A 13147-nucleotide genomic window follows, 5' to 3' on the forward strand; every position below is an offset into this window, starting at 1 on the left:
ACGTGCCAGTAATTGGATATTAACCCCTCGTATGTGGGAACTAAAAAAAGTACTGAATTCTAGTCTCATCTGTTTTAATTTTAATAAACATAATTAAGCTGATTAAAAAAAATACAAAAAGATAGCCTTAATTTTGGCACTGATCAGCGCCTAAAACATACGAGGGATTAAAACATCGCATGTCCCGCCGGCCGTCCCGCCCGCAAAGTTTCCCGCTAACCTTGCTCGTTTCGGAAGGTGCACGTGAAGTGGAAAGGTGATTCATTAATTTAAACAACAAACATAGGTATTTTCCGTTCCATATAATTCGTTATTACGCATACATACGAGTAATTATGTACAAAATATCGTTCGATATAATTTTATAAAAGTAACAAAAAGCCACAGGGATAAAAGAGGCTGACGCACTTGCACTTTGAAGTGTTCCTAAATGAAGAAGAGATCGAAGTAAGGAGATGGGGCCACGGCGGAGAGCTAGCGCGTGACGGTGCGCGCTCCGCGGGAGCGCGGGTCAGGGGCTGGCGCTGCGTCGGCGCCCGGGATAGGCGAGGGGCTTCACCAGTGCTGCTGGGGGCCCTGCGCGGGCGCGGCGTGCGCGGCTTGCGCGTGAGCGGCCAGGTGAGCGGCGCGCGCGGCGGCCACCTCGGGAGTCTCCAGGATGCCAGAGCCGTCGTGCGACAGTCTGATGTTAGCGGCCTGGTGAGCGGGGGCACCCTGCCATGAGGGAGCACCGTTCCACTGTTGGTGGGCGGGGGCGGCGTTCCACTGCTGCTGGGCGGGAGCGTTCCATTGCTGGTGAGCGGGAGCGTTCCACTGCTGGGCGGGGGCGGCGGACTTGGCGGCGGAGAGGGCGGCGAGGTGAGCGGCGCGGGCCTGGGCTACCTCAGGGGTCTCGGCAACGGGTGCGGGAGCGGGGGCGGCATTCCACTGTTGGTGGGCGGGGGCAGCGTTCCACTGTTGGTGAGCAGGTGCAGCGTTCCACTGTTGGTGAGCGGGAGCATTCCACTGCTGAGCGGGGGCAGCGTTCCATTTGGGCTGCTCAGCGCGTTGCCAGTACTCTTCGCTGTCCCACCTGGGGTCGTATGAGCCATCGTCCTGGGGATTGGGGTTGTTTTGGGAAGCTTGTTGCAGGGCGGACAGGTGGGCAGCGCGCGCTTGTGCGACCTCGGGAGTGTCCAGGATGTTGCGACCGTCCTGAGACAGAGCGATGTTCGCCGGGGGACCAGCCCAGCCCTGGGACGCCTGGGCCCCGCACGCCAACGCCAAGCAAGCAACAATAATCTGTGAACAATGCAACAAGCAATTAAGAGGTGTGAACCAAATGTTGTAAGTACTGCAATGATATGCTAAATGTTCAATTGCCTTATAGTAAGTAGTTAGTAAATTCTGGGTGTTGACTTTATGTTTGATCTAAGAGCCTAAGTCGTAGGTATCCTCTATATCAGCAGTTGTAATAACTGCTGTATTCATTATTTATTGTGTCAGTTAACGAGATTGTATTAGAATTATTGGCCGGCATCACGTCTAATTGCACCAGCCGCGCGCTATGTAGAACAAGTTGTAGGTACCACGGTTAGCACTTATACATAATTTTAGTGTCTGATAACTCGCTCTCGATACAGTTAGCTGTCTGTAGTCTTGGAACGTTAAGACGCTATATTAGTATTAACTATCTGCAGTTTAAAACGCTGTTCAATAGACTTAGACTTTAGATTCACTCGTAAAATGCCCTACCTATTTACTATGTTTTTATACGCGTTCGTAACACACAGTCTTATGTAAATAAGTTCCGAAGCTTTGATGTATATATCTTGTAAAGACACTATAATATTGCTTAAGGTGCCTGTTACTTTGTGGCTAAACTATGATTTGCATTTATTTTAATTTATGCTGGTACCTAACCCAGATAAGTAGGTATGACCAGGTGTTCTCAGTGGTCAGGAATGCCCAAGGTAAAAAGGTTAATGGTGAATAACAGTCGGCCATCGAAGCAAGTTTACAGAATACTATTAAAAGTAAAACTTTGGTCAATTAATGTTTAATTGGCAACCTCCAAAAAGATACGGAAATTAACAACAAATATGGTGTGATGAGGCAGTAAAAAAGTAAATGAAAATCAAAAGTAATTTAATGTTTCCATCTCTCACAAAGAAATAAACTTACTGGAAAAGGAATTTATTATTCATATTATCTTCTGAAATAAATTTCCATATAATTATAATGTATATTATTCAATTGTGTAATTTGCAGTTATTTAAGTATCCTTAATAATATGTAAATTAATGCAAATATAGTAAAGCTTGCTTGCATTATTGTTTATGCTCTAGTTACGGTTTCATTTGCGGCAATTTATGACAACTTAGTAACAGAATTTTATTATTTTAGTGACAATAAAAGCAACGCCTTGTTGAGATAACAGAACTATTGAGAATAGCAATTTAGTTGAAAGGCCAGATACTAGAATTACTTTGCCAAATTGCTCTAAGTAAGTTGTTATGTTTTGTTTTATTGAAAAATTGGTAAAGTGGACATAGTTTGGTAAAGTGAGCAATTGGCATTAGGTACGTGTATCGAAGCTTTCGTTTTTATTTTATAAACTAAGATTTCTTGCTTAGTTAACTCGAACATTGAAAAACTTGTGGTATGAATGCATTGGTGAATTGAAGCGAAGTAAAGTTCAGGAATGCGTAACGATGTCAGGGCTTGCGTCCGTCGTTCTTGGCCAGCCTAGCCCTGCCCCTCGCAGCATAATCAAATTGCAGATTTACTCGTTTCTACATAGTTTTAATGCCTTACCGACCGACCGATCAATTTCCAATACGCTTGCATGGAGAGCGAGTGCGATTTATGATTTTATAAATCGCATTGGGGCTCGTAAACTCAAGGTACTTAAACTACTTTACCACTGAACTGATCTAATAAATATAAACGTGACTCAGACGGTCTTTATATTGTTGTTTTGAAATTCGGTTTCAATAATAATTTAATATGTTCTGATACCTACTCTGGAATTGATTATCATCCTAGCTAAGCAGGATAAGTAAAAAGGATGTAGGAGAAAAAAATCAGAACACCGCGGGCGATATTGTATGTAAAGGTTATCTAATAAGTACAAGTGCCATAAAACTAGGCCACGTTATTACTTATTAAAATAATATAATCTTTTAAACTTTAAGGATGTTAAGTAACGCGTCCGTGCTTGCGCGTGACGTTGCAAAACGTGTGATTAAAATCGCTAGCACTCGTTCTGAGAAAATGCGGAGTACATCCTTGAAATAGTCGTGTCAGCTATGGTGAAATGTTCACATTGTAGGAAAGTAATTAAAATAAATTGTAAGAAATCAGGTCGTTCCGATTGTAATCTAAACAATAGTTACCTAGTTTTAATTATTTTTGCTTCACGTGTCTGTATAATTATTTTTATGCCGACAATAGGAAGTCTACGAATAGCTCGGTGACAATGAACTTCGGTATCACTTGCAAAATGAACAAAAAAGTGCACTCAAGCGCTTGGGCGTGGCGACATTGTGGCATAAAGTCACAAGTTGAAGCGATTTCAGTAACACAGTGCCTTAATACTGAGACAACTATCCCTTTCGACGTATAACACCACAAACGCAAAATACCGACTCAACGCAAAAAACCACTTTACCACTAGAGTTATGGGTTTTTTAAAACAATTTTCGATTTTAATTTAAGAAGTGCAAAATAGCGGTCCGAATTCATAGCTTGTCGTTGCTGCAACATCCATAATCCGATTAAAAATTGCAACAAAACTAAGTCAACTTTTTTAAGTGTCCGTACCGCATTCTCCTTCAAATTACTCCAATAAAAGTAAGTCAGAGCAGCGAGTGAGCGGCGCCAAGGTCCGAAGGCCTGCCCAAGGTCGGGGAGCAGGAAGCCAGCCTTCCGGACCTGCCCACGCGACCCTCATATGTCTCTTTGGCATTTGCACTTTCCACGATAATGCATTTTTTGTCCCAGTTTGCACTGGTTATTAAATCTTGACAACCGTAGCTGATCGGATAAGTCTATATCATACTTTGATTTTATGATAAACTAGCTTACGCTCACGGCTTCCCTCCCGCAGAACTTCGTACCCCGTGAGAACATCACAAAATCCGTCCTTGTTCTACGTCTATACCACAAAGGGCTCTACTCAGCTTTCTAGATCAAGAGTTTGGGCTGGACATTTATGAGTCAGTGAGTGAGTGAGTCAGTTTTTCTTTTAAATATTAAGAGTGTTATTCTCAACTATAATGTGTCTTCTTAAACATCGTTCAATATACGTATTTACAGGGTTCGTCCTACTAAACCATTTTTAACTGTTTAACAAAATGTTTTACGGCAATAGGTACACGCACGTGACTGATAGATGATCAGAATGTCTTGTTTGATGCGAGCGAAACAATTTCGAGTTCTACACTTATTTCATTAAAATTCTCGTTAATTATATCCATTTCCTTATTAAATTTTTAACTTCCTTTATATTTCGGAAGGTTGCAATAATGATGTCTAATAAAATTTATTCGTTGACTGCCTCGTTACGCAGTTATTTGCCTAAATGAGGCTAATGCTTGGTCGCATTTAATTGAATAGAGATGTTTATATGCGGTACAAGTTCAAGCATCAACTTAAATTAATATTGGCAGAATAAAGTGAGACATTAAATTTTAAACTACACTATAAATCGGGCCGCTTAAGCTCACGGGTTATTGAATTTTTCATGCGAGTGACATTTATTTTAATATGTTCGCATAATTAACAAAGAATACAGAAGGTAATGCGTATTTATCGAGCCCAAGTACTTTTTAACGCTATAAGATATCAACAGTTGACCTTCTGTAAAGTGGTTTGCATTAAAAGTAATGGCTGATGAAATTCTCCCACGCGATGCGTCACGTATAGAGAAAACGATATAAGCGGGGCAATTGTCCTTTAACATGAACGAGTGAACAAGAACAGGCAACTATGTGGGTCCAGTCTATACCGCTCAAATGTCAAGATCACGTTCTTAAATCAGGTTTATTGTCCAGGATTATCTAATTGGATTTTGATTAAAGGTCTGGTGTACCTAATCTAGAGCCGCTGTAACACTGGCCACAGCAGTGGGTGTTTAACGTATAATTATAATTAGGATATCGATTAAATTGCCGCTGGGCGGTGCGTGGGCACCGGGCATGCCCTTCTAAATCTATGCGCAGTGGAATGCAGACAAAAAGCTCTGGTGAGCGGAGACTGGCGACACCCGAGCACCCAGTGCAGCGTTGACAGCCGTAGGTGCGCCGGACAATACCCAACAATGACATGACCACCCATTTACATCATCAACTCTAACTTTTACCACCTTACCCGACCCATGCCATTTCAGTGCAAAACAAAAGCAATCTACAGGTATCTAACCCTGTCCTAGAATAGGAAGTGCGAATTTATACCTAAGCTCACTTGTCTTGATTGTCATTGAGCAATTTAGAAACCCTTAACACTGCAACTTAATTATTGACTTTACAAATAATAAAGCTATCGTGTATTATTATTCGATAGCGTAATTGTATCTGAAGAGTGAGCGATCTTTTGACATTGCTGACGTAAATGGAGCATGAAAAGGCAGAACATAGCGTCGCCTACTCAGACTATGTTCACAGATATTATGGGTGGGTGGTGTGAACTAATACACGCCCAAGATGCAAATTCCCTATGTGCAAGCGCCGTTCAAATTTATTGCAAAGATATTGTGCTTTATAGTACCTACCTAGTTTCAGGGTTCCGCACTTCAAAATTAAAACTGACAGTATGACACCTTAATAGTCCCGCGTTTCCTGATCTTTAGTACCTACTTCTGCCTGTCACGGAATTAATTAAGTTTTATTTTTATGTTGGGATAATTATATGTTGTGCTAATAATAATATTTTTGAAGAAGATGGAAGTGGAAATCACGTTATACGTAGGTAGGCAATGTAAGCACATTTGCGTCAATTTGGTAGCTTTCCATTTTGTTATGTGTATATTTTTGTTTTAAGCTCACACTTTTGATTTTATGACTGTCTCACAATACCTGTAGATGTTTATTTGTTTTAGTTGACCGGTTTTGTTTATGCACTAATTCTCTGTCGCAAATCATCAAGAAAATTCTCACGTTCAAAACAAGTCGGCAGTTAACAGTTCGTCGTTTAAATGCAATTATGATTTAAATATCTAGGTGGTAGTTAGTTATTTTAAAGTAAACTTGATTTAATGCGGCGCTGGAGGGCAATAATTTGCATTTTAACGTTACTGCAATCTTATCTTCAATAGTATTTCCTCGTTAAGAACTAAACATTTAGATCGATATGATACTGACATAATGAATGAGTAATGCAATAATTTTCTCAAATTAATTGTCTGATGATTAAGTGTAACAAATTCTGAATTCGATCTCATTAAAAAGTAGCGCAATGTCATTGTCAAGCTAAGATATTTAGCAATTGAAGGTCACCCTGTAACTGATTCAATTAAGTTGACTTCCTAGCTATTCAATATGCTCGTGTAGAAATTCTTTTTTTTCTTCAGCTCATCAATCTTTATCTTAGATTTACTTCCATAAAGTTTCATTTCGTAACGAAAACAGTATTTACACTGTAACCGCGCGTCATTATTTCTCCTGGTTCTACTTGTAATTCTTTTATGTCTAAGTAGTTCACTTGGATGAATCATATGTGGATTGAACGGGCGATGATTATTCTTTCACCTGTCTCGTTCTCCTTCGTTTGCCCTGCCCTTATTTACAATGGCGACACAATCTCGATGATTATGCATTTATAGTGCAAAGGACAGGTCGCCCTTGCCATAAAGATCAATATCTCGTTATTGGTCAACTTTCAATGACATTGCTACGGAAACGAGTCGAGTTTCATTTTGTGCTTGATCTTAACGACACCTAAACCGCATTGGTTTATTGTTATTGCAAAAAATATGTACTTCACTAGCGCAAAGGCTCACAATGAATTGCCCAACAGAACAGATTTTATTTCACCAAAGCACGCGTAAATTTTAATCGAGTCCATTTATAAGCCGCTTTGCTTAAAATGTAGCTTTTTCTTGCGAATGTTCCACGAAACAATCGTTGTTTCGACTTGACTATGCAAATTAATAATGTAATCGTTATTAGTTAGGTAACTGAAAATTGATTCATCTATATACGAGTATAAACAGGAAAACAAAGCAGTGAGTGTAAAGATGAAAGTGAGCTTGATAACATAATAAGCAGTTAGAAATGCGAACTGTTGAAGATTGATATCTTCAATCTTTAGGAATAAAACATGTAAGCACATATCAATGCAATTTTGGCCATAAGTTTAAAGGCATCGGAATGTGCAACTTTAACAGTTTTATGTATTATATATTTTACAAAATGCAGGAAAAACTATACTTAATTATAAAAAAAATGGAAAAAACTATGCTTGAACTGTCTAATTTTTTACATTAAAATAGCATATTTTATATTACTGTTATGTTGAAATTGAGATCGTGACATTCCGAGTAATTTTTGTATTTGATTATCGCGGGTAGGCAAACGACAACAATGTGTATCTAAAGCTCATAATAAAAAAAAGTTACAAAAACTTTGGGCCAGATCGAATACGAAATGCGATACTAACCGTTTAATTTTTAATTTTTAAGTTAGTACAGTTTTAAAGTAAGTATGGCGTGTTTTTTCTAAATAGAGCATGAAATAGGTATGATAGATTCCTGGCAATGACCCAAGTGCGGTCGCGTGCGCCGCCGACCTCACGTGCCGCGTCGCTAACTTTTTAATTTTCGACACAGGCCTACTTGCGCACTATGCCAATTAACGACATAATTATGACGAGCATAGACAAATGTGCATTAATATACATTAGGTAATTACTATTTAGTAATACGTTATTGTTTTATGCATTATTTCATGATAGGTAGTTGATTGATACTGAGCCGATGTATTTTTAACTTTAACTATACCGACTACATTATTGATGACATAAATCGCATTGGATACGGAATCAATATTGAATATATGAACTTTCGTTCTTTTTTATTTTTTTATTTCAGTATGTCCCTAGCTCTAGGTGTTCTTTTTACTTTTTGAATGCTTTCTTAGACTTTCCACAGAAAAGAACAGTATTACATGTTTTTGTAGTTAAGGCGCTTTGTAAGCTGTTTTAAGCATGTGTAATCTTCTGAAGTGATGATGAAAACACTATCAATATTACAAATACATCTACGACACAAGTACAAGTATTTATCTGTATCTAAAATATTTTGGTATTTCAATACGTTGAAATCGTATTTGAAAAGTTCTTTGGCCCATTGTTAGAAAAATAAGCTTTGCACGGAGTACACTTGTTTGATTTAAGATTGAGCAGAGGTCAGGTATCCTGTGGCGCGGCGCTTGCGTTGGGCAAGGCTCAAACAACAAAGTAACAACTGGTCCCGATATCTGATTTAACAATAATAAATTGAGTTATCGAAACCGAAACAGGCTCACGCAGCACCGTTAATCACTCGAACGGAACCATAGAATTTGCATAAGTGATCTACGACACATCATTAGATCAATATAGATCATTGCTGTCCGTTTTGATTGTATCAAATGTCTCCAGCTTTTTAATTAAATTGTTCACACTGCCACGAATAAAATTTGAAAATTTCAAGTACTCACCATTGGGTTCATTTTGATGGGTTGGTTGCACAGAAGTGAGAGAGAGAGAGATAGTTTTAGGTTGTTAGCGAGTTTATCGATGTATAGCGCTGCTGGAAGACTAGTATCTTCCAGGACTCGCTATGTTGAAGTGCAACTTGCGTCTGACTAAATGAGGGCGGGAGCGTGCTTTTATAGTTCGGCGCGAGCGCAGAGGGGGTGCGCGGCGCGGCGCGTGAAAGTGTTGGGACAATGTGCCATTGATAATGGCTGAATATCATATTCAATGGCAGTGCGTAACCATGTGGTGGCGAATTTTTCGGTGGTGTTTTGGCAAGTGTTAACGTTTGAGTTGTTTGCTTATGGAATCTAGTATAGTGATATTTGTTACGGTTGACTATTATTTTCTATATAATGATTCCGCGCTAGAAGACGAGTATTTCATTTTTTAATATTTTTGTAATTTGATTTCTTTTTTTGTATTTTTGCATTAAATGTTTACTGAGTAATAGTTGTTTCTATAAAATATCCCAATCATGAGATTTATAAGATTGAGTTGATGATCACAATTATTTTAGTAAAAAGGTAAGTTAATAGGTATAAGACAGAATATTCTTGCGGATTTTTTTATTATTACGTAAAAATGGTTTTAGTAAACAGTGACTCCAAATACGTATGTTGCCAACCCTTGCAAATATTTGAATTAGTACTTTCAACAAGAACATGATGAATTGTAATTTGTGCTTCCCAAACAAAAATAGTGTAAGTTGTAAATCATAGACTATTATTATGAATATAAGTTTTTTTAATTTTATTTCGTAAATAATCGGGAAGCGTCGTAGAGGGTTCGTAGCATGACGTAGCGCTTAGCGCGTAGCACCGCTACAAACAGGCACGCTCGCTGTTCCTGATCCCGAGGCTATAACGGCATTTTACACAGTTTACAAATCAACACGTTTCAGACTTACTATAACTATAAGCAAGTTACTGTAGCTATAAATTAAGTACACTACCCTGGAGTAAAGCATGAATAGAAGTAGAAAACGGATAAAAAAATGTATATACGAAATTCTTGTTATGTTCAAGTACCTAGGTATGTACTGTACACACATCAAAAATATCTTGGGATACTCATTATCCCTAGACAAATTTGATGTATTTAGAGCTGGGTCGTTACGTATTTTTTTAAACGTAACGTAACAGAGTCTTTTTCACAAGTAACACAGTTTCGAAAAACAGTTTCTTTGCTAGAGCTTGATTTCATTTCAAAGGAAACGAAAGCTTCGTTATCAAATGTAGCTCTTTAGAATATTTGAACAGTGTGCTTCAAGAAACACTTTGGTTCAAGAAACAGTTTTTTTATATTAAAAAAACGTTTGTTTTGAAACTAGTTTAAGATGAATCTGTTATTTGTTTTTGTGAGAAAATTTCCTCAAATTAACGCATGTATGTGATAGTCTGTAGTATCGTTTCTCAAGTCGAAGTGTATGTCTAAAGAAATTGTTACTCCGTTACTATAATAAGAAACTGTTTCTCGAAACAGCTATAAAAAAAACCGCTCATCTCTATAAGTATTAATATGCCTATATCGAAATGTTCAAAAACAATTGTCTAGGAATAAAATATACCTGGGCTTTTGATGAGGGCATTTGTTTAATATTGTTAAATGCGAAGATAATAGCCCCCATCATTTGTGATTTCTATTTTTTTTTCCTTTTACTGCATATTTAATCAATGTCGCCTGGCTCCTAGATTCACTTTAAATTTTTGTTGTTTAGTAGTTGTAGCAAATAAAAATTAGGAAATGCTTTTGGATCAATTATATTATAGCTCAATAATGTCTGTGAGTAAAGTAGTACAACTAAGTTTAAAGATACGTTAAAAATAAGTTTTTTTTTCAGTGTTGAAGGATATTATAATGAATGCATCTTAAGTCATTAAACCGACAGTTTATTTGCGGTGCAGATATCTTACCACCATAATAAAAATAAATGTTATTGTATTTTTTTTGCTAATAGCCGGTGCCAATTTTCGTTTATAATACAATTACTCTTTATTGTGGTCACACCACAATAGTAAGCGATACAGAAAACACTGTGTATATACATAGATAGAAAATTACATCTGTTTTCTGTATCAATAGATAATCAATAGCCGGCGCTTCAGAGTGATTTCTTCCAGGCAACCGATTTTGTTTAGTAGGCTATCATCGTATTTCTGAAGTGCTCCTTACATCATCTGAAATAAATTATTGTTAACTCCAATGGCTAGAGATACGATTATATCACCACTCGAAAATTGCCGATGGTTATTTGAAATGATCTGCTTCACACTATTAGCTTTAAAAAGGTCAGTATTTAACTCTCCAAAAGTTAGCAATTCCATAATATGCCCAGCTTTAGAATAGGATGATCCTATACAGGGCCGGACTTAGGCCGCTTGTAGATGTCGGACGGACAACGGAACGTTTTTTTTTGCCGGACTTGCAGTGTTGTATGGCTCACAATGAATATGTGTACATGCACCGGACACTTGTCCGGTGACTTGGCTATACGAGTACAACACCGTAAGTTCGGCAAAAAAAACGGGCCGTTGTCCGGTGAAACAACGGACGTCTACTAGCGGCATTAGACGTCGGCCATAATAAGCACAGGTCAAAATGTATGTATTTTTTTAAACCTGTATTGTGGGAGGCCGTTCCTTGTGAAGGCCCCGGGGCTGTAGCCCCGGATGCCCTCCCTAAATCCGGCCTTGGGCTTCTATCTTTCTCCAGGTATTATAGAACTGTGGTGTTAAAGGCAAGGCAAAAACCATCGCATTATTAACCCAAGAAAATTGCCGTGTCATGCAGGTTCAGAATAATTATGCGAACTTATCACTTAATTTTTCACAGTTGCTTGGAGTATTCAGAGTATTCGATGTTATGATACCTTGATACCAACGTTTGTACGATAAAAAATTGCATATGCGTTCCTGAGAAAAAGTCTTGACAGTCAGACAACGAAGTTAAGTGAGCGAAGTCACCCTACAAGGGTTCCTTTTTTATGTACTCCAAAAAGTGAAGTCTGTTTTTTTACACAACTTAAGTACCTAAAGCCCATAAGTAACTTAAGCACTTAATAGCCGGGTCGCACAGATAAACATTGTTTGCAAATGAGTTTATCTGTAATTTAAATACGTTTTCATTCCCCGTTGACAATTTTCATGTGACAGGACACCGTAAAAGCGTCAGCTATCGGCACCTCAAGGCAGGGCAGGCAGCGTCCATTCATCGAAGAATTTAAGCTGCAGTTACATCTGAGTAATTGCACGTCGGAATTTGGATTGGCGTTTCGTATAAACTGCAGTATCAGTTTCCACCTCCTAAACGTTAATCGATTTTGTTTACAATTAACCTATCAATAAAAATACTTATACATAAAGGAAGTAAGGTATTTAGATCATTCTGGCCACAACAACTGCATATCTACTTCCGCTGCTAGGCTACGGATGAACATGTGATTCTCCTTAACGTAGGTTTAATATTTGTATTCATCATACAAGCATCTGTCCCTATTTAGATTCGAACTCGAGACCTTAAGCTTCATGGGTGTTCAGGGTGGCTACTAAATACGAAACTCGACACTCGAAGTTCGTATCGCACCGTCCCTTTCACTCGCGTATTAAATAATATTAGTGTCAGCGGGACGGCATGACACGAACTTCGATTTTCGAATTTCGTAGTAGCCCCTCAGGTTTAAACTTAATTTTGCCTGTAAGATCCTTTACTTCCGCTAGTGTATCGGCATCCTTAATCGACAATTCATGGACATTACATATTGCATAGGATAAGTTCTTAAAGAAACCCCGCTGCGCGTACGATGACAAACATAGCTTTTTAATTTAACACAGTATCGTTTACATTAATTCTTGCAATTACTTTTCAATTTTGGAATCGAATCGTCAATCTTTTTTTAAACGTGTAAAGTGACCCGGGGCTATTGTAACTGGGGGGATATTGTATCTGAGCCGTCTGATGGCGTCCTTACGACGCTATGTTCTTCTCGGCCATTTTACAATGTGTTCGCCAGAAAACTGTCTTCACACAACACGCATGAATATGGCTAACATGGCGTCGTAAGGACGCCATCAGACGGCTCAGATACAATATTCCCCAGCTACAATAGCCCTGGGTCACCTTACCTATAAGTATATTTTAAACTTTTGTATTTAACTTCATATTTTTATTTAATTTAAGTAGAGGTATGTAAGAGTAGATATGTGGTACAGTCAACGTCATAAATAAGTTATCATTTTTGTACAGACCTCTTCACTTTAACGTCATGTTTGAAAAGCCATACGAAATTGTAAGCGATACAGAAAACAGGTACACAGAGAAAAAATTACAAGGTGAGCAATAGGCGGCCTTATCGCTTAAGAGCGATCTCTTCAAGGCAACCTTTTTTTACAGAAAGAAGGAAGGACTAGTTAAGAACAGGTGGGGCATCAAA

The 13147-nt window shown here is 38.4% G+C and overlaps 1 protein-coding gene across 1 annotated transcript; it reads right to left on the minus strand.

Annotated features, from left to right (window-relative positions):
- Positions 1-283: 283 nt before the first annotated feature.
- Positions 284-8840, minus strand: LOC141431210 (pupal cuticle protein-like). Its single transcript, XM_074092277.1, has 2 exons — positions 8679-8840; positions 284-1281 (listed from the first exon to the last, which is right to left on the minus strand). Exons 1-2 carry the CDS (start codon positions 8688-8690, stop codon positions 556-558), a joined length of 738 nt encoding a protein of 245 aa, XP_073948378.1. The 5' UTR covers positions 8691-8840; the 3' UTR covers positions 284-555.
- Between the last annotated feature and the right edge of the window lie 4307 nt (positions 8841-13147).

This window comes from Choristoneura fumiferana, chromosome 9 (assembly GCF_025370935.1).
Source record: "Choristoneura fumiferana chromosome 9, NRCan_CFum_1, whole genome shotgun sequence".
In the NCBI taxonomy this organism is placed as follows: domain Eukaryota; kingdom Metazoa; phylum Arthropoda; class Insecta; order Lepidoptera; family Tortricidae; genus Choristoneura; species Choristoneura fumiferana.